The sequence below is a fragment of the Micromys minutus genome (assembly GCF_963924665.1).
Source record: "Micromys minutus genome assembly, chromosome: 15".
Taxonomy (NCBI): Eukaryota; Metazoa; Chordata; class Mammalia; order Rodentia; family Muridae; genus Micromys; species Micromys minutus.
In genome coordinates this window covers 6876971-6899191 of record NC_137984.1, presented here as the reverse complement: position 1 = coordinate 6899191, position 22221 = coordinate 6876971, and the positions used below count along the sequence as shown (strand labels likewise).

Genomic DNA, 22221 nt, shown 5'->3' with positions numbered 1-22221 from the left:
CCTGACACATGACCTCCATGTATTGCTGCCCCCATCCATTATAAATGCACAATGCACTGATAACAAAAGTAAAATATAAAATCCTTAACAGATCATTTCAGTGTTCACTTTCTTTACTCATAAGGTATTACAATAGAAATCTACTTAGCCTTTTTGGTAGTGTGCAGTTATGTGTTATCCATCCATGACGACACTTAAAAGCTAATTAGTAATGTGTCTTAGTCACTGTTCTGTTGCTATGAAACACCGTGACCACGGCAACTCTTATAGGAGAAATCTTTTAGTTGGGGGCCTGTGTCCAGCCATAGAGGTTTAGTTATCAGCATGGTCCACACAAGCAGCTCTGGAGCTATAGAGGAGTGTGGCATCCTGATCTATAGGCAGAGGGAGACACTGGGCCTGCTGTGGGCTTTTGAAACCTCAAAGCCTATTCCCAGTGACTCACTTCTTTCACATCCACGTCATTAAGGCCACACCTAGTTTTTCTCGTCCTTCTCAAGCAGTTCCACTGTCTGGTGACTAAGCACTCAGACATGCATCTCTGGGCACCATTCTTGCTCCCGATGACACTGTAAGGAATGGTCAGTTATAAAGTCCAGCAGTCAGTCTGTGTATCTGTATTAGTTTTTCCGTCAAGTTTCATAAATGCAAATGAAGAGGACTCCTAACCTGGGCGCTGTTCACAGGCCTATAATTTTAACATTGGGAGGGGGAGGGGTGAAGATCTTGACACAGAGTTGAGGCCAGTCTGGAATACATGAAAACTAGTTTAAACAAAAAAGTAACTTTAAAGTGTATTTTACTGAGTTTTCATCAACTTATCAACTAAAATAACTTAATCTTTTTATTTTCTGGTTGATTTTTATTTTGATGGGGGAGCTCCAAGAAAGGTGTGATAGTTTTAAGGATTTGGCTCTTGTGTTTCTAATAGTACTTCCTTCTGAGTCAGAACCCAGAGAGGCAGATAGACCCAGCAGAAAGTCCTTGTAGCTGGTTTGTAAGTCCTACACCAGAGAGTGGGAACTCTTGTGTTTCTAATAGTACTTCCTTCTGAGTCAGAACCCAGAGAGGCAGATAGACCCAGCAGAAAGTCCTTGTAGCTGGTTTGTAAGTCCTACACCAGAGAGTGGGAACTCTTGTGTTTCTAATAGTACTTCCTTTGGAGTCAGAACCCAGAGAGGCAGATAGACCCAGCAGAAAGTCCTTGTAGCTGGTTTGTAGGTTCTATACCAGGGAATACTGGGAAGTCAAAGTATATCCATCTCCTTGGCTGCAGGTAATCCCTCAGTGCTGGGTACAGCTTTTCAGGTAGGAGCGCCCAGAGCCGGGTGAGCGGACCCTCATCCCTTCTCTAGAAGGAAAGCTGATTGGTTCCTTGGATGAACTGTGGTGACACTGTGCCTGTTTTGTTCGTGGGACTTTGGTAGACATGGTGTCTGTTGCTTACATTGCCCCCAGTGAGAGGATTTTATCGGCACTAACAAAGGCAAATCTCTTTTTAAAAGCAGGAATTCTTATTAAAAACAAAAACAAAAACCCTTTCCCAATGCTATTTATTGGCCCCATGCAATGAACTATATATTGATGTTTGAATATTATTAAACCCAGTACTTGTAGCTATTATCTATAGGAGGTAATATTCCAGTTTTTATAAGAAAATTGAAGCTCACAGATGTTACAAAATTTGCTGAGAGCATAGGGATAATAAATGGTGAAACTGAGGTTTGAGTAACAAGGGTCACCGCTGTCTGTGGTGGCTGGTGGATCACTACTACTAAGTCAATTAACTATGTGTCTGGCACATGGTGCTAGGAGATGTAGGATGCGTTTATGTGCTGTGCATTATCAAGGTGGAATGCAAATTTCCCAAAATATAAGTTTTAGCAGGACAAACGGTTCAGTAATTTTAACAGAAATGATACCTGTAGAACGTATGTATGGGTAGCTATGTATCTGTTATGGTATTAGGTCCATGTGAATAATTAGGGTAACTTCCACCAATGATTTTAATCTACCATTGGCCACAGATTGACTGTGTGCATGTAACAACATATCATAATTACGGAGTGCTAGTCTGAGGAAGGCATTTTTGTTGGTCTTGGTACAGAGCAAACCAGCTCTTGAAAAGTTTTTGCAAAATCACTAAAAGTACATTCGGTGTTTGAGCCAAGTGAGGCCTAGAATCTTGAACAATTAGGAGTCTACAGTGAAGTTTTGGTCCCGTTTTGAGTTGAAGAGCTGAGGGAGAAGTCGGAAGAACACTCCAAGTGGATTATCACTGGGGAACTGCGGGGGATCGCCGCAGTCTGTCCCCTAAAACAGTTCATCTCTCACAAGAGAGCGTGCCAGGGTAGCCACAGGCTTTGTGAACCTTAGAACCCTGCTCTGCCCCTTCACGCCCTGCCTAGAAGGTGCCACCTGCCAGCGTTCCCGGTCGAGCTTCCGTTTCCGGCTCCGGGCTGAGGCTCTGCGGAAACTTGGCTCCTGGGAGGAGGAGGGGGCGGGCCCGTGGAGGCCGCGCAGGCGCAAGGTAGTAGCCGCAATGGCGCTGCCGGGCTCCTTGAATCGGTATCTGCTGCTCATGGCACAGGAGCACCTGGAGTTCCGCCTGCCGGTGAGCCTTCCTGGGGTGCCGGGCGCACAGGCTCGCACTCCCGGCGCCCGCTTCGGCGGTCTCTGGGAGCGGCTGCGCGCGCCCGGGTTGGGGCGGGGGTGAGTCCCCAGCAGCCTTTCGCCAGAACCGAACCTTGCCATTCGGCCCTCGGCACGTGCGCCTGGCGCCGCAGTAAACCTGCTGACCCTGGCCCGACTCAGGACGGAGACGTCCGTGGGGGCGCTCGGTGGACTGTGAGAAGGTTCAGGCACGATGGAAGGCTCGGGGTGGCACTTGACGAAGTTGGGAAAAGCTGTTTTTATTTACTCGAGAAACATTTTCTAGAGCGCGTGCGCTCGAAGTCGCGTGCACCGCACGCCGAGGGGGCGCCGACTGACAGACAGCTCTGCCCTTAAAGAGCGGAGTGTTTACTCAGGCTCAGGACTAGCAGACCCCAGAGCATAGTCCACTTCGTGAAGTGCAGTGAAGAGCAATTAGTGGGAGCCTTTAAGAGGGGATTCTTTGTCCATTGATGAGTGGGGATGTTGCCTTTCAAGGTGGGAATGACATGAGCTACAGTATTAGTTAGCTGGGCCAAGGAAAAAAAGAACATTAGAAGTGTAAACTGTTGTCCATTACTGGTCACCAGTTATGTAGCAGAGTGGAAAAAAAGGAAGAAGTTAGGAATATGAGCCAGAGAAAACAGCCTTGAGGACTATAACTTGGAAGAGGAATTAAACAGTTTAAAAGAGGCAGAATTAGATAGCCTTTAATAGAAAGTAAAATGAAGGACAGACTTGAGCAGTAAGACTGGCGTTAATAAGAATCTGTTGGAATATTAAACAATTAGGAAACTAATCGACTGTGAACACTAAGAGGGTAGGATAGAGTGTGGGTGCAGGGATGGGAGCATATATAGATTATGATAGGCATTTGTCAGTGCTCTGCCTAAGAAAACCTGGAAAGCATGCGACTTCTTCAACTTCGGGATACTGCCCACAGCCATTTGTAACCCCAGCGCCTAAGCAGGCCTAAGGGAGAGGGCGGAGCTTCAGGTGTTTCCATCTTGATTGTACTGTGCAGATCTCTACACAACCCCATAGGAAAAACGATATCAACCAACCAGACCCCCCAGAACTCCCAGGGACTAAAACACCAACCAAAGAGCACACATGGAGGGACCCGTGGCCCCAGCTGCACATGTAGCAGAGGATGGGATTGTTGGGCATCAATGGGAGAAGTGGCCTTTGGCCCTGCGGATGCTTGATGCCCCAGTGTAGGGAAATGCCAGGGCAGGGAGGTGGAAGTGGGTGGGTGAGTGGGTGGGTGGGTGGGGGAGCACCCTTATAGAGGCAGGGGGAGGGAGGATGGGAAAGGGGGTTTCCGGAGGGGAAACTGTGAAAGGGGGTAGCATCTGAAATGTAAATAAATAAAATACCCCCCCCCCAAGAAAAACTTCTAGGCCGAGTTGGTTATATTTACAGTCTCACAAACAAAGAGGACCGTGTTAGCCCTTCGTAGTTTTATTACTATATGACCATGTGTGTACATGTGTGGGACTCACAGTTACGCTCCCTAGCTAATTATTTCTTCTCCAAACATCTTCAAATCATGTTTAATAATTTATTTTTATTAGTTGATTATTTTATTTACTGATCTGTAGCATGTGTAAAATTTTTCACCCCCCCCCCCAAAAGCAGGACAGAACAGTTTCTGATGAAATTCTTTTGTATGTCATGTATAAAACTTCTCAGAGATTGCTAGCCATGGTTAGGACTGTACCGCAATTGCCCGATGCTGACACCTGTATGTGCAGAGTCCATATCCGCCTACTCTCTTACTCCTGTCATTAGACCTGCTTTTCTTAGCACACGAGTCACTTGTCAGAAGGAATCCAGTGGAGCAGAGCTTTGCTTCCACTCACGACTTCAGAACACAGTTGGAGGCGTGGAGCGGCGTGGTCTGAGGCAGGGCCATGAGGAAGCTGCGTGTTCACGTGGCACGTACCGAGAAAGCCAGAGCCGGTTGGGATCATGTGGGAATAATTCTCAAAGCCTGCCTCTCAGTGATGGACTTAGCCAAGGCCTGCTAAATGCTCTCCAGTGTTCAAAGCAGTACTTCAAGCTAAGCAGTGACCTGAAAAACATGAGCCCTTGGGGGACATTTCTGCCCCAAACCATAATAAAGTATATTTTCTCTATGTTTTCAATACAGGAAATAAAGTCTTTGCTGTTACTATTTGGAGGCCAGTTCACTAACAGTCAGGAAACTTACGGAAAGGTAAGTTGTTTTTTTTTTCGTTTCTTTCTTTTTTTTAAGGGAATAGGAGGTAGTTTATTTTGGAGCCATTTTGAATGATGGTGGCCTGGGAACACCCTAAATTCTGTGTTCTAATGCAACAGTTTTTCTGGTTTTGCAGAACAAAGGAAGTCATAAATAAATAAATTTCAGCGAGGCTGAAATATGCCCCACTATACATCAGAGATGTGGTTATAGCAAGATGCTGGAAGCATCTCTCCAGGCCTGAGATGCTTTTGCATGGGGGCAAGTGTCTTTATCTATTAGCGCAGTTGGTAGTTTCCACACAGACGGGCAGGGTGCTAAAGCTAGCCCAAGGCAGGACTGCAGTTCTCATCAGCCATGCTGTCTCTGAACACAGCTCCTTTCCTGAGTTCTTGCTTGCAGTTCCCCCTGCCCGCCAAGCCTCACAGTTGGACATACAGGGGCCATATGTGCTTTCTAAGGTCTTGGAGCCAAGAATGCTCATTGTTAGCGCCTTGTAGATGAAGCAGAGAAACAGGTAGGGCAGCTGTCCTCAGGAGAGAGGACTAGCAGGTTAGGACAGTTAACCAAGAAACTTGTGGACTACATCAAAACTAAATCACGCTCTGGATCTGCAGTACAACATTTACATGTGACATGTAAAGGTTCCTATGCCTAGTTAAGTAATTAAAGGCACTGTTCGGCCTAAGGGGGTGGAGGTTACAGATGAAGGAACATGTATTTAAGATAACTAAAAGGAACATATGTTCAAGTAGACTGATTCCTCTGTATCTCCAGCTGTTGGTGTTCCAACTGCCTTACCTATATCTGAATGGTTAGAAGTGGGACTTCAGAAGAGTTTCTGTAATAATAACCCCCTTTTCAGTTAGTAAAACACAGTATCATTTAATTAACTTTGAATCCCTGCTCATTGTACTCTAGGACATTTTAGATACTAAGGACATCAGGACTTCAGTACTTGTTATTATTAGAGATTGGATAAAAAGAGCTAGTCCAAATTTTTGAGTATCTGTTAGAGTAAAAGTTTAATAGCTAGATTTCTAAATCCAAATTATGCTGAATGATGGGACTATATATGTGATCACATAATATACATACAGACACAGCGGAAACACTTGAATTTTTAAGCAGTAATAAGGTAAGGGTTTCGGGTAAGCAAACCTAAAGACGTAATCAAGAGATAGGACATGATATCTTCATTTATAGCTTCATAAAAAATAAGATTTACATCATTTTCTCACTTAGACATATACCAGGAGCCAGGCATGGTGGCATATGCCTTTAATCTTAGCATCTAGGAGGCAAATGCTGAAGCGTCTCTGAGCTTGAGGCTAGCCTAGTCTACATAGTGAGTTTCAGGATACCCAAGGATGTAGAGTGACCCTCTCTCTCCCCCAACCACAAAGAAAAGAAAAAAGAAAACAGGTATAATATTAAATATTATAAGTGATTAAAAAACCCAAACATCTTAAAATCAAGAATTTTTTTGTTTATTTGTTTGTTTGGTTTTTGAGACATGGTTTCTGTCTGAATGATGGAATTTACTCTATAGACCAGGCTGGCCTTGAACTCACAAAGATGAACCTGCCTCTGCCTCCAAGTTCAGGGATTAAAGGTGTGAGCTACCATACCATAGCCTGGCTGAAAAGAGAAGTTTTTAAGAAACAAAAGGTGAGAAATGTCAGTCACTTGATACTCCTCTGTCACCATGGTAACATCGATGATGGGTACCACCCAGCAGTGTGAAGTCCCTGGGAGTGTGCTCTCAGACCATGTGAGGAAGTTAAGGTAGGAGTTCGTATCAGACCATATCTCTGTATGACCATGTGTAGACCATACAGTGACCATATAGAGGCCATATGTAGACCATACATAGTAGCCACAATTCTTGGTTGTAGGGTGCGTGTCTTCAATGGCTGAGCCGCCTCTCCAGCCCTGTATTCACAATTCTCCAAAGCTAAGATGGCATCTTTGAGTCATTTCGAATGTCCCTGTAGTGTGGTATCAGTGTTGGAAGAAGAAAGATTGAACATGACAATCTCATCTTTTTCTTTCACAAGACGAGAGACCTTCAGTTGAAGTTGTCTGTTACTGGCCTTTGTTCCAGAGTGACTCAGGCACGGACAGGAAGGACGGGATGGGGGTGGGAGGGAATGGCTCTAATGTGTGAGCTTGTTGAGCTGAGAAGGACACTGCTGTGCTTGGCCATGCTCTGGCAAGAAGCTCTTTCCGTGGAGCTTTCCAGCCTGTTTATTAGGTGCTAAAACTGAGAAAATTTTGCTTTTTACATTACATAAAATGATAAAATAATTCAAGTTAATAACAGTAATCTACACCATGGCTTTGCATCATCGTTACTTCACAGGACACCTTGTGCCACAGCTGTCTACAAGATAAGAGACTAGGTTGGTCATGGTAGCACACCCCTGTTGTTCTGTCACTTGGGAAGTTACGACAGGAAGAGGAGCCTCACCTGGGCAGCTTAGTGCGGCGTATTCTCTTATGGTGATAACCATCATGACCAAAAACTGTAGCGGAAAGGGTTTATTTGGCTTACACAGGCTGATCCCGGTCAGTGATGGCGGCGAGTCAGGCAGGAACTTAAGTAGACATCATGGAGGAGTGCTACTTACTGGCTTCCTCAGTTTCCTAACATGCCCGGGACCTCTGCCGGGGGATGGCACAGCTCCCAGTGGGCAGGGTCCTTTCTTGTCAATCATTTATCAAGAAAATGTCCAGCAGACTTGCGTCCGGGCCAATCTGAATGACGAAGTTCCTCATCTAAGTGTGTCAAGTAACCGAAACCATGTAGAGAAGCCGGAGGGAGAGGGGAAGGAGAGATTTAGTAATTTAAAAAATGAGTCACAGTGTTACTTAGATACTGAAAGGACTGTTGAGTCACAGAAGTCCAGCAACACACTCAGTATATCTGTTGGTTTCCTAGTCTAACTTTATCAGTGCAAATGAAGGGAACACCCGAACTACATTGTTGTGCACAGGTCCATAGTGTCCACACTTGGGAAGGGGGAAGGTCTTGACACGTAGAGTATGAGGCCAGTATGAAAACCAGTTTGAAGAAAAAGTAACTTTAAAGTGTATTTTACTGATATTTTCATTTATGGAGTGGTTTATAAAAGTGCTTTTACATGTTAGAGTATTATCCCAATGACTTATCTGCCAAAATAACTTACCTTTTTATTATCGGAATGGTTTTATTTTGAACGGAGATCAGATTTGCCTGTTTTACATGGTGAAAAGGGATCTCTCCTGTCGACCCCGAATCAGAGTGTCTCAGGCCTGTTGCAGCACTAATTTGCATCCCTGTTTTCTTCTCTCAGTCTCCATTTTGGATTCTTAACATTCCCTCTGAAGATATTGCAAGAAACTTAATGAAGCGGACTGTGTGCGCCAAGTAAGCGAACCTCATTGTGTGGGTGTGCAGGCATGAGGCCTCATGGCCACTGGGGTCGTGTTCTTGCTGTGGAACGTAGCAGAGGGGAACCAGCTTGGTTTCACAGATTTAGTTACCTTCTGAAGCAGACAGAGGTCACAAGAGTCCAACACTATCAGGAGGCTAGTGCGGAGTGACACACTCTTACACAGACTGAGTGCCACTCTCACAGTGACCAAGTCACCGAAAATTTAAAGCTGCTCTTCTCGTTCTGGATTTTAAGTTGAATGATCAGATCAGTGAATCTTTTTTAAAGATTATTTTATGAATGTGAGTACACTGTAGCTGTCAGACACACCAGAAGAGGGCATTGGAGCCTGTCACAGATGGTTGTGAGCCACCGTGTGGTTGCTGGGAATTGAACTCAGGACCTTGGGAAGAGCAGTCAGAGCTCTAACCACTGAGCCATCTCTGAGGAGAGTAGTTCATTTAAGGTAACAAACTGTCATGAAATATATGTTAGGGAAATGAAGTCATAACAAGTACACTTTCGAATAAATTGTTGCTTCTTCTTGTTTCTAGACTTTTATCATTTCTCTGATTTTTCTTTTCTATAATTTTTATTTTGATTGACCATTACTTGCTTTTTTTCCCCCTGTTGAGACGTATGCTCAGTTATAAATCTAATTCCTTAAACCACAGCGTGTCTATGAACTTGTAAGTATTTACCAGTAATGACGAGAACATGGAAACAACAGAAGACATGAGGCGGCTCCTTCGGTGTGCAGTCTTCTGCGGTCCTCATGTTAAAGTCCGTGGCTGGTTAGGGAACTTCAGTTCCAGAAGTAATGGATGCTAGGCTTAGGACAGCTGCCCACATACTCAGAACCCACAGGTTTATGCTCATGTCTTTTTGCATATGTTTGATAAGTAGAAAATGAATAATTCTATAAATCTGTAAAGCCTATGAGGGTTTGTGTTTGGCTGTCTTTCCTTTCCTGAGGGTGCTGCTACCGACAGGAGCATTACTTGCTCTCCGTTTAGTAGAAGATGGATTCACTTTCAAAGACAGGTTTTGCTACCTACAGATTATTAAAATAGGCTCTCAAGGACATACGTAAACGCCATTCCGAATTTTCGGTAGGCTTAAAAATAGGTTGAGTTAGGCTTAAGATTAATTTAAAATAGTTTTAGTATGGATTTTAGAGACATTTTTATTTGATACGTGTATCTGTGTGCCTGGATATCAGCATGTGTGCAGATGCCTTTAGAGGCCAGAAGACACCTGATCCCATGGAATGTACAGGTCTGAGGTGGGCACTGGGAAGCAAACCGGGTTTCTCTGCAGGAGCTGCAGGTCCTCCCACCCGCAGAGCGCTCCGGCTGCTTCAGTACCGCGTGTTCTGTACATAGCACTAAATGCCAGACGTGTAGCAAGCCCTGTATCTCACTTGTTAGATAGAGCCCAACATTTTGAGAAACTTAATAAGTTTTACCCAATAATAGCTAAGCAGTAATAGTAGGGTTTCTATTTGCACTCCCCCTCCCTTTATAATAGGGAAAACACAAGAAAAAATGCAGCTGTCCTTAAAACTACACGTGGTCTTATTGCATATGTACATACTAATAAGGGCATGAGCTATAGCTCAGTGATAGTGTAATTAGCAGACACGGGACCCTGGGGCAGTTCCGAGTCCCCTCAAACACGCACAGATATTCCTACTCTTGTGTGTGTGTGTGTGAGATGAAAAGATGGAAATACCTTGACTTAGCATTGAATTTCCCCTTCCATGTAAGGTTCAACTCCTTTGTGTGGTCTGGGTTATACTGTTGTTTGTTTCCAGTATGCATACTTCTCACAAATAGATTAGGAAGCATAGGCGATGACCGTTTTATTGTACCTAGCATAAAGAACTAGTAAAATAAGTGTGTATTGCTGTCTGAACTAAGTTCTTTACTGAGGTTAGTACCAATCATTTATTTCCTAGGTCTATATTTGAACTATGGGGTCATGGAAAATCTCCTGAGGAGCTGTATACTTCTCTTAAAAGTTACCCTGTGGAGAAGATGGTGCGTAGTGAAATGTGATTTTACGTAGGCAAGTGTGCATGTTTGGTACACTTCCTAAGCTTACAAAAACTACCTGATTTTTTTTTAGGTTCCATTTCTACACTCAGACTCAACATACAAAATAAAGATTCACACATTTAATAAGACACTAACTCAGGAAGAAAAAGTGAAACGAATAGATGTAAGTATGTCCGGCTGAACCAGAGCCTGCAGGCAGTGCTGTTGATGGATGTGTGTGTGTGTGTGCACGCGCGAGTGTCTGTGTGTGTCTCGTCCCGACACCTGACTCAGACTCACTCAGTATATATTAGTAGATAAGCACTGTTTTTATTCCATGTTTTATTTTTTAGGCACTGGAGTTTCTGCCGTTTGAAGGAAAAGTGAACTTAAAGAAACCACAGCACGTCTTCTCCATTTTGGAGGACTATGGTTTGGACCCAAACCGTATACCCGAGAATCCGCATAATATTTATTTTGGCAGATGGGTGAGCAGGTTCTTCCTACCTGTCTTACTTCGTTTTTTGTTGGTTGTTTGTTTTTAAGCTAAGTGTGCTGTAGGTCAGTCAGGAGCACTGGTCAAGTGTTCACGAGGCGCGAGGCAAACAGCAGAATGCTGTGCTGTTACTTGATATTTTTCTTTATATGTAAAAATTTGAAGCAGCTTGGGAATCAGAATTGCTGTACGGATTCATATTTCCAAAAAGTGTGTGCTGACGGTCTGTATTTTCTAGAGATCCCTGTGGAACACAAGGATAGGAGAGTAGGAACGGTGGCTGAGGATGGAAAGCGAGCCTTCCCAGGATGCCGGCACTGCTGGTCCTGGAGCAGGGACAGAGCAGAGTGCGGGGCCTCAAATCGGAGTCTTCCTCCCTTCCTTTTTATTTTATGTAGTTTAGTGTATTATAACAGCACAGAAGACAGACATTACAAACATGCACTTGCACGTAGGACGACTCAGTCACAAAAGTCTGGTGGACAGATGTGATCTACTGGATGATGAAGACGCTACAAACACCGTTTAGTTGTCGTCAATAAGAATTTTACTTATTTAAAAAGAAATCCAAATGCTGGTGTGTCCAGATTAGATTTAACAGGTTTATTTATAATTGCTATAAAGTTGGACTGTTGACATGTGTTCACTGAAACATTTTGCTTGCATTAGCGCATTACATATTGCATTTATATTAAATATTCACACACAAATGAACATGGAGAATCTGCCAATACCTGATTCTGTCCCCTGTGTTTTCACCCCTGATTATACACTTAGGTACCTTTGACCCCATGGAAAAAATAGCTAACATTCAGAAGTACTGATAACAAAGAGGAGGGATTTTTTTTTTTTTTTTTTTTTTTGTGAATAAAATGTTTCCCCTCATAGTGGACTACGTTCTCCGCGTATGCGGCGTGCTAGCTGAATATCTTTTGGCATAACGGTTACACGTTTGGCATGGATAACACATGGGATGGTATCTTCAAAAAGGCCAACCAGACAGGCCTCACTTGCCTCCCGCAAAGCACCAAGAGCTGCGCTCTGGAAGAGCAGATCTGTTTTGAAGTCCTGAGAAATTTCTCGCACCAGGCACTGAAAGGGGAGCTTGCAAATCAGAAGTTCCGTGGACTCCTGATAGCGTCTGATTTGACAGTGCCACAGGGCCAGGCTGTAACGATGAGGTTCTTCACCCCTCCAGCAGGGGGCGCACTCTTGTAACCGGCTTTTGTAGCCAGTTGTTTCCTGGGTGGATTTGCGGGCAGTTGGCTTTGTATGAGCCATGGTATCGGCACCTCCTTACTTACCCCTTCTCCTTCCGCTGGAGCTCAGCAAGGGAGAGGGGCAGCGTCGGTGGCTGCGAACCTGAGTCTTCACTTCTGAGAGGAAGTGAAATCATGGGCATGTTCTGCTTGCCTCTTTGAGGCTGGAATAGGAAGCCAAGAGCGTGTTATTATGCCTTGTCTTGAAAGACCAGAGGGGAATGAGAATACTCAAGACCACTCCTTAGGATAACGATATTTAAATTTGAGTCCTACTGGATTTGAAAAGAAGTAAAAAGATTTGACTTTAGTGATCTCAGTATAATCTGATTAAAAAATGGCACAGAGCCAAACAGAATTCTTAACAAAGGAATCTTGAATGGCCGAGAAGCACTTAAAGAAATGTTCAGAGTCCTTAGTTATCAGGGAAATGCAAATCAAAACAACCATGAGATTCCATCTTATATCAGTCAGAATGGCTAAGATCAAAAACTCAAGTGATGTGCTGTCAGGAATGTGGAGCAAGGGGGAAGCACTCCTCCATTGCTGGTTGGAGTGCAAACGTGTGTACACTCTGGAAATCAATTTGTTTTTTTTTTTTCAGAAAACTAGGAATAGTTCTACCTGAAGACCCAGCTATACCTCTCCTGGGCATCCACCCAAAAGATGTCCCCCTGTCCCTTTGATTTTTTTTTTTTTTTTAACTAAGTTTAGAATAGTAATAAGTGGAAAGGAGCGTTCTCGTTAGCAAGGTGCTCTAAGTTTCTTGTGAAAAATTATCTTCAATCTGTTCTGTATAGCTAGACTAACTTGACAAATCCCTCTGCTCTAGATTGCAGATGGACAGAGAGAGCTAATTGAATCATACAGTGTCAAAAAGAGGCATTTTATTGGAAATACGAGTATGGATGCTGGTTTATCATTCATCATGGCCAACCATGCAAAAGTGAAAGAAAATGATCTTGTCTTTGACCCCTTTGTCGGAACAGGTATTATAAATCCATTGGTTACACTAATGCTAGATGTTGCTTGTCTGTGGTGGTAAGGGACAAGAGTGAATTCACAGAATCACCTTCTCCTGTATAATACGTCAAACACTTGGTGATGTGACCAGACTTTTGTAGGCTTTATTCCAAGTAAGCCACCGGGGGGAGCATTGGTCTTACAGTATCTCACATGGTAAAATGTTATAGAATCATGTTATTTATTTAATTAGGGAAACTATGGAAAGAATAAAGTCAAGAGGAAATAACTATTCATGCTTTTACGTAAATGGTCATATATTTAGGTAGAGGGAGACATGTCTTTGATTCTGTTTGTGGGAGAGCTGAAGGGTGATTCTGAGGGTGGCTACATAGCAGACTAGAACCTGTCTGACACCAGGACACGTACTTTGTAATTTCCCTGGAATGCTCCCCTAATTAAGTCTGTGGAAAGCCTAAAATTCCAAGTTGACTCCATCTGATTCTGATGTTTTTCTGGCCTCAGAGTGCTTTCTTGCTTGATGCAGTCCTTGGGCAGGCATTACTTTATCTAATTTTTATTTGACTAACCCACTATTCTTGTTTGGTTGGTGTCTCTAGCTGTCAGTCTGAAGAGCAGTGAGGGTGCAAATGTTGAGTAAATGTGTGAAGTACCACATGTGTGCTCTACTCTGATGACGACTAACATGAGGATATTGTGTGAATTATTTGACACTTTTACTTTGAAAGTGGTTATCGCCTGCACCTATTACACTAGCTTTCTGTTGCTGTGCTAAGACACCATGACCAAGGCAACTCACAAAGGATGGGTTTATTTGGATGTCGTGATGGATTTCTAGCCTCTAGAACTGTAAGGATTCTTTCCCCCCCCAAGGAAAGAGTGCAGGTAAAGCAGTCTTGACAATTTTAGATAATTATAAATTGAACAAAAGAGCAAGCATGTGATTTGTTGTTCGCATCTGATTAGTTGGTTGAAAATGTTATCTAAATATAGTTTTAATTAATATCTGACTATAAGTCAAGTCTCAGCTTTTATTTTAGAGACCATTATACAACATATTTTGAAAAGAATTTCACGTCTTTTTTCTCCTGCATCTTGTAAAGATGCTTTTGTAGAGATACTAACATATCCTCTTCCTGTGTTTCAGTGATAAATTGCAAATATGTCTTTCCAAATTTTCAATTATCATTTGACTTTGAAGTATTTGCTTTCTTGTCATAAAATTTTTTTTGTATTCAACTTGTAAAGGATTTGTCTGTGTTTTCTTCTATGCCTCTTACAGTGATATATTTTTTTGTTTTAAACCTCTGATCCATTTGGAGTTTATTCTTGTGGGTGATGTGATTAATGGTTATGATTTGTCTTCCTCTAGAATCTCAGCTTTACTCTTTTGCTCTTCAGCTTAAAATTTTTCATTTATTACTATGGGTGTATTATGCACAGCATGGTGCTTGTGTGTGGGCACAGGCTTGCACTGCAGGGGTGAGGAGCTCAGAGGACAGCTCTATGGAGTTGGCTCCTTCCCCATTTTGCAGGTTCTAGGGATTCACTTGGTAGTCACGTTTCTGCCACCAGACTTTACCCGCCTAGCCGTCTAGTTAGCTCATCTGTAAACTTAAAAACAAATGAACAAAAACCTCTTTATGAAGTAAAAACAGTCCCTTGGAATTACATAATATTTATGTACAACGTGACTGGTATATAACACTGAGGTTAGACCTTAAAGTTTAAAAGTGACATTGTCATAACGGGAGCAAAAGGAGTAGGCCTCCTTTGATGCAGCTGAGCCTAGGCACATTGTGACATTCCACTGTCACAGCAGTCACATTCTTAGTTGTGCATGGTAAGGGGTACAGGGTTAGGGTAACTGACTGTATATGCTGTGGGGGGCTCCCTACACTGGACAGCCATGGTTGCTATGGGGGGCTCCCTACACTGGACAGCCATGGTTGCTATGGGGGGCTCCCTACACTGGACAGCCATGGTTGCTATGGGGGGCTCCCTACACTGGACAGCCATGGTTGCTATGGGGGGCTCCCTACACTGGACAGCCATGGTTGCTATGGGGGGCTCCCTACACTGGACAGTAATGGTTGCTATGGGTTGCTATGGAGGGCTCCCTACACTAGGCATCCATGGTCATATCACTATTTCCATAGAAAAGTGAGGTCAAATGATTGGTGATCTTTGCAAGAGTTGCCATGACAACACAATCTCATAATTTGTGTTTGTGGTTTAAGTTGGCTTTAGGATGTAAGTCTGTTTTTGACACTTTTACTTTGAAAGTGGTTATCGCCTCTGATTTTGCACAGAAAGTTCTTAGGAGTGATTGGCTCCCTTTTAGTGGTTCACACTGAAGTGTGGGCAGTTCCCAAATGCAGCAGCACTGACTAGTGAGGACTGGGGATTTTGTTTTCAAGGTTTAGAGCAGGTTGAGATCTTCTGTTGTATAAGCATCTTTCTGGTTCTTTTTACACAGTTAGCTGCTGCTTATAATTGCAGTATGACCTCACTCTCTGTTTTCAAGCATTCTCTCAAGTTTAGTGTGAATATACCACACCTCTGTCGGTGTGAACTTTTAGTAACTCCATGCACAGCTTTACTTAATTTGCTTAGTTACAGAATTTGTTCCCGTTTTACCCAACTGAGATGCTAATAAACGTTCTGTTGTAACAAAATATGCAAAATAATTTACAAAGAGAAGGATTTATTTTTCGTTTGACAGCGTTAGGCCTTGTTTGGATATCAGAAGACAATAATAAGGGTTCAGGCTAGACTTAACTGCTTACCTCTAAGTCACCAGCAGAAGGAAGGTCAGGGTTCTACAGTCCTCCTCATTAGAAAGCCTGTTGACTGAAGGCCCTCCTCCCAGTCTCACCCAGGCATTCTATGTTAGAGAGATACTTGAAAGCTGGTGGACATTCAGTGGAATGCTTTGCTACTAGTTTTTTTTTTTTTTTTTTTTTTTTTTAAGATTTATTTATTGTATGTATGTGAGTACACTGTCGCTGTCTTCAGATACACCAGAAGGCGTCAGCTACAATTACAGATTGTTGTGAGCCACCATGTGGTTGCTGAGAATTGAACTCAGGCCCTAGCTTTCTCTCTCTCTCTCTCTCTCTCTCTCTCTCTCTCTCTCTCTCTCTCTCTCTCTTTCTCTCTGTCTCTCTCTCTCTCTCTAAGATTTATTTATGTGTGAGTACACTGTCACTCTTCAGACACACCAGAAGAGGGCATCAGATCCCATTAAGATGGTTGTGAGCCACCATGTGGTTGCTGGGAATTGAACTCAGGCCCTCTGGAAAAGCTACACCATCTCTCCAGCCCCTACTACTATCATTTTTAAATTGTTACTTTCTTATGGACTTATATAGTGAGTAGTAAACATGGTGAGATGTTTGACCATGAACTCATTTTCTTATCTCCTCTTGGGCTAATTTTCGAAATTACTGCTAATTTAGCAGCAAGGGAATTGGGGCTTTAATTTGTAAATGTCCAACTTTTTTGTTGATAACTGAAGAGATGAAGATGAGTGTGTGCTCCCTGTCTTGTGCAGTGTAGACCTCTGAGGGCACAGTGTGGACCCCCCCCCGCCCCCGCCCCGTCACACTTCTCTCACGTGAGTCGGGTCCAGTGATATGTCTGCCAAGGAGACTTCCTCCTTGCCTGGCTTATCTTCAGACAGGAAATCATGACGGCTCCTTTTTAATTTTGCCACTTCAGAATGGTAGACGTAGAATCCAGGTGGGGGCATTGACTTGGCCCTGGGAGAAAAGTGCAGGATGGAAAAGAGGGCTGGGAAGTCCGTCTCAGGAGCTCCCACAGCGTTCCTGCTGTTTGGTCTTTCATGGCTCTCTGTGGTCAAGCAGTTCTGTTTCTGGAGGGATGAAACAGGCAGTAAAACACTCTGGCGGCAGGAGCACCAGCTCCTTCTGAGCAAAACCAAAGCCAAGTCTCACGTCTCACATTTTCAAAGCTTTCCTGTAGTTCTGCAGAGACAAAACTCACAAATTAAGTTTTATAGTGTGGAATAAATTTGTCTCGTTGTATATTTTTTGCCTATAAGATCTTACCCTAACCTTAAAATGGTTACTGTGTACGTTACAGGAAATTGAAACACTCAGTTGTTAGTCTGACTTACATATGTGGTATTAATAATATTCTTAGTCTGGATAACAAAAATGGGTGAGTCCCGTTCCTACCTTCTCCACACATTCCCCTCCATTTCTCTTTCCACCCCAGAGCACTCCATGTGAGGTATGACAGAATCCAGACTGCTGTAGGTGAAGGGTAGTAGAGGGTTAGCCATGACTACCCAGGATCAGAGCCAACTTCTTATGATTTGATTTTAAAAATTAAAAGACACAAGTACAGGCGAGTCTAACAGATTATTCGTCTCCTTTCAGCATTGTTCTGTAAGTTGAGTCTTCTCAAAGGTCCCTCTAAGCAATGGATAAGGTTCTGGTTAAGGAAGCACAGGAAAGCTTTTCTGTCCCCTTGACAACTAGCTCTTCTAGGTGAGTATCTGCCTTGTTTGGCAGAATTGTAGTAATTCCTTGTGATTTGGGTGAAGTGACTTTGTAGTCTCAGAAGTCGCCACATGCAATACCTTTCCTAACTACACCATTTCTACACGAAGAATTATGAGGTCTCCTTCATACTGCATCTCACAAATGCTTCAGGGTTACCATGAGAAAACCTAGCTTCGGTTTCTGCTGTGCTTTAAGCTCAACACTCTTCAAGGCTACAACAGGAAAGTAGTTAGTGTATTAAATGAGCAAAGTGTTTTTAATTACACTTCCCTATGTTTTAAGTGGCTGTAGATCTGTAGTGTTTAGATCTTGATACTATTGAGGTAACATTTTTAAAAGGTGGAAAAAAAAAAAAAAAAAAAAAAAAAAAAAACCCAAGAATTTGCTCCAAAGGCCTGGGCTTATGTTGTAGTCTAAAAATGAATTTCTCATTCCTACTTGACTGACATCTTTCTATATTATAATTAGGGATTGATCAATCAATCATAAAAATAACTTAATTTGAATACATAATAATGTGCAGTTTAATAAAAAATACATTTACTATTTTATTAACTTTGAATTTTTCTTAATAAAATACTTTCTTTCAATGTTTCATTTTTATTTTTATTTATTTATTTATTTATTTATTTATTTATTTTGATATTTTGATATCTCACAATTTATTTAGGTCAGAAATCTAGATACAGCTTAGGTCTTCTGTTATTGTAACCCTCTCAGGCAGAGACACTTGCCTGTCTTTTTATGTTGGTTGAGATTTACACATTTTGAGGCTTAATTTTTGCAAAATTCTACTTCCAAGTCCATATTGTTGTTAACATGATTCAAGCATTCACAAGCTGTTTGGATAGGCTGCCTCAGATATCTGCATGTTGTTCAGAAAGGATGTCCTCTGTCCTCTGTTCTTTGCTGAATAAACCCAAATTGAATGAATTTTTTTAACTTTTTTTTTTAAAAATCAAAGATAAAAGAACAAATTTTAAGCATTTTTGCATAAATGTATACGAATACATTTTTGTCAGTGCTTGGCTTTTTTTTTTTTTTTAAGGTTTGATACTCTGCATTAAGGTCTTACTAGTTACAATGAGCAAAAAGTACATGTAAAACAGGATGTAACCCGGAATTAGTCAAAGTATTCTTGGTGCATAAGGATTGAGCATAATGTTTTTTTTTTTTTTTTCTTTTCTTGAACTTCACACAGTCTGTGAGTTGTTTCTGGGGTAGGCCAAGCTTTCTGGGGTTAGTATCCAATTATCAGTGACTACATATTATGTCTGTTCTTTTGTGACTGGGTTACCTCACTCAGGACAATGTTTCATTTTTAATGTTAGAACTTTCTTTCATTTTTGAACCAGTCGCATTTGTCATTTTTCTTAGTCTGGTAATTTTATATTGGGATATTATTACTTTAGCCATGCACTGTATAAAAAAAATGATACTATTAATTAGATAACTTACTGAGAAATTTGTATTTATAGTTTATACCAAAAGTAATTACAAGTCAATAATTTTAAAACAGGCCATGTTTAAACCTGTAAAAATCAACATTTCACATGTGAAACATCCTCACTTTCGTTCTTTGAGACTTAAGCCCAGTTATTAGGTCTTTGTGTTTGGAGACTTGTATGTTCACTTTAAAAATTGGAACATAATGTTTTTGAATAATCTTAAGATAACCTGAAAATGTCTATGATCTTTTTGAACAATAAATGGCATCCCCTAGGTGGAGTTGCAAAGGAGCAATGCCACCGATATGCATTGGTGCTGTGCCTCTTGGCTGATTTACAGGTTCAGTTTAGGGTCCGTTTGCTCAGTTCTGAGCCGTGCTAAATTTAACTAGGCCTGATGTCATTCCAGGGTTCTCTGCCTGCAGCTAGTTCGTAGGATGCTGGACCAACTTGAATCAGGAAGGGAACACTAGTCTGGACTTGCTGGTTAACGGTCATAATTGTGTGATTTTCCAGGTGGCCTCCTGATAGCATCTGCTCACTTTGGGGCATATGTGTGTGGAACAGACATAGACTACAACACGGTTCACGGCTTGGGTGAGTAGAACTCAACAATGTTAGTCTTTGTTGCTAAGCCAAGTAGGCCTTTACAACCAGAAGGTATCTTTATACATTTTATGTGACATTTTAGTGTATAAAGCACAATATTTTGTTATAGTTTTTTATAAAGGTTCTGAGTGTTCGCATTTGATGATATGATCACTCAGTATATGAGACGTGAACTAGAAGAATATTATTAGCATGAATAAGAAAAATTTCCTCCATCTTAATAAAGAAGGATTTGTTTGTTTTGCTTTGCTTTGTTTTTAAAGGCAAAATAAGGTTGTGAGACATTGTTGGGAAGGAAAATATGAAAGATCTGGAGTGTCCATTTTGTAGTCAGCAAATACATGTTAAGAACATGTATATAGAGGGATGGGGCTGGGGAGATTCCTCAGTGGTTGAGACCCCTGTCATGATTTAACTGTGTTTAGCCAAGGGAGTGGTGCTATTTAGAAGTGTGGCCTTGTAGGAATAGGTGTATCACTGTGGGTGTGGGCTTTAAGACCGAATCCTAACTGCCTGGAAGTCAGTCTTCCACTACCAGCCTTCAGATGAAGATGTTGAACTCTCAGCTTTGCCTGCACCATGCCTACCTGGAAGCTGTCATGCTCCTACTTTGAGGATAATGGGCTCAACCTCTGAGCCTGTAAGCCAGCCCCAATTAAATGTTGTCCTTACAAGAGTTGCCTTGGTCATGGTGTCTGTTCACAGCAGTAAAACCCTAAGACAGAAGTTGGTACCCAGAGTGGGGTATTGATGTGATAGGCCTGACCATGCTTTTGTTTGGAAGAGTGTGGATTTTGGGACTTTGGATTTGGAAAGCAGTAGAATGCTTTAAGTGGGACTTAATGGGCTGTCATAGCAGGAATATGGAAGACTTGTTGCTGAGAGTAATTTGAAATGTGCATGCCTGGTCCAAGATATTTAAGTGGAGAATTTCAGTATGTGGCCTAGAGACTGTTTTTGTGGGATTTTTGTGAAGAATGTGACTGCTTTTTGCCCTTGTATTAAGAGTCTGGCTGAGGCTAAGGTAAAGAGATTTATATTAATTACATTGACAAAGGAAATCTCAAAAAAGCCCAGCAAAGACTTTGTCCTCTGGTTAAGTTTCATGAACAGCATTTTGAACAAGTGTAGCAAGCTTAGAAAGGAAAAATATAAAATATATGGTTCAAGTATTAAAGGAGAACCAGGAAGTGAAATGGAGCTGAATTCCTTGTTCTAGGAGATGACAGAGTAAGGGAGTGGGACTTTTGAGGCAAGATCATACCCAGCTAAGTTTAGATCCAGGCATGGTGGTACACATCTTGAATACCAGGAGATAAACCAAGCAGATCTCTGAGTTCAAGGCCAGCCTGAAACAGAGCAAGTTCTAGGTGAAGAAAAGCTTAAGCCCAGGCACGGTGGGACACTTTTAATCCCTGGAGACAGACATCTAGATCTCCGAGTTTAATGTCAACCGACAGAGCAAGATCCAGGACAGCCACACTTTGGCAGTGAAGGAGTTGGAAAACTGAAAGCTCGTGATAAGGGCCATGTTCCAACTCCTGCAAGCAGCAGAATTTGGCAGCTTTGGCCATGTGGTTCGGGCTTTAGAATAGGAGGGACTACTGGGAGAATTGATGATGGTCAGCTGGAGCTAAGAAATTAGTGGTGATTAAGAAGAGACCAGCATCACTTAGGTGAAATCATCTGGGAAGTGTTTTCTGAGAGCACGAAGAAGCTGTGTTCCAGAGATAGCCAAGGTTGTACTTCCTGCAGCAGCAGTACTTGGTAATGTGTAAGAATCACCCAGATGGTACTGGTTTTGAAGGCATGAAGGGGGCATGAAGAGCAGCTGAGGCTCAGCACTGTGAGAGGCCATGAAGGCCATTGGAGAATGTGCAGCCTCAGTGGTAGTTGATGGTCCAGTATTGAAGGGGTCATGCAAAGGAGTTGAGGCTTAGCACCATAAAGAGAGCCTATGAGAGGCTATTGGTGAAGCCTAGTTGCAGTAGAAGAACCCAGTATATTAGAGGTGCCAGTACCATGGGTTGACCACCAAGAACAGCAGTGGCAGTGGAGTGGATCAACCTGAGTTTAGAGCACTACAGAGGGCAGAGCTGGAGAAGTGACGCCAGCCCTTTGGAGGAGTCCAGAAGATCATGTGTGGAGCCCAGACATTGAAACAAGCATTAACATTGAACTTGCCTTTGAGACCCCAAGATTTTTGAGATATCTGTTGAGGAAAGCTGCTAATGGAGGGGAACCACCCAGGTGAAGAAAATTTGTTACAGTCAACAAACATGAAAACAGAGTTGGAGATCTGAAGGCCACTTTGACATTAGACATGGAAATGCAGAGTTTGGAGTTTGCCCAACTGGTTTCCTGTCTTGATTCGGGGGTTACAGTTAACTGATTGGATGGCTCTCAGAAGAGACTTTGAACATGGGCGGTACTGCTATAGACTGGACCTTTGGAAGTTGAACTAAGTGTACTTTTTTATTATGCTATGGGTAGATATGGTCCCCATAGACTCAAGTGTTTTAATAAGCCTGTGGGGGCGAGGGAGTGGAATGTCGTGGT

General features: G+C 42.4%; 1 protein-coding gene across 1 annotated transcript in view; it reads left to right on the top strand.

Annotated features, from left to right (window-relative positions):
- The first annotated feature begins 2513 nt into the window (after positions 1 to 2513).
- Positions 2514 to 22221, top strand: part of TRMT11 (tRNA methyltransferase 11 homolog) — a 43969-nt gene continuing 24261 nt past the window's right edge. The window contains exons 1-8 of the mRNA XM_080929527.1: positions 2514 to 2614; positions 4808 to 4873; positions 8215 to 8288; positions 10256 to 10337; positions 10426 to 10518; positions 10688 to 10822; positions 12922 to 13078; positions 19570 to 19650. Coding sequence (XP_080785653.1) covers positions 2543 to 2614; positions 4808 to 4873; positions 8215 to 8288; positions 10256 to 10337; positions 10426 to 10518; positions 10688 to 10822; positions 12922 to 13078; positions 19570 to 19650 — 760 coding nt within the window. The 5' untranslated portion in view covers positions 2514 to 2542. The remainder of the gene's footprint in view (positions 2615 to 4807; positions 4874 to 8214; positions 8289 to 10255; positions 10338 to 10425; positions 10519 to 10687; positions 10823 to 12921; positions 13079 to 19569; positions 19651 to 22221) is intronic.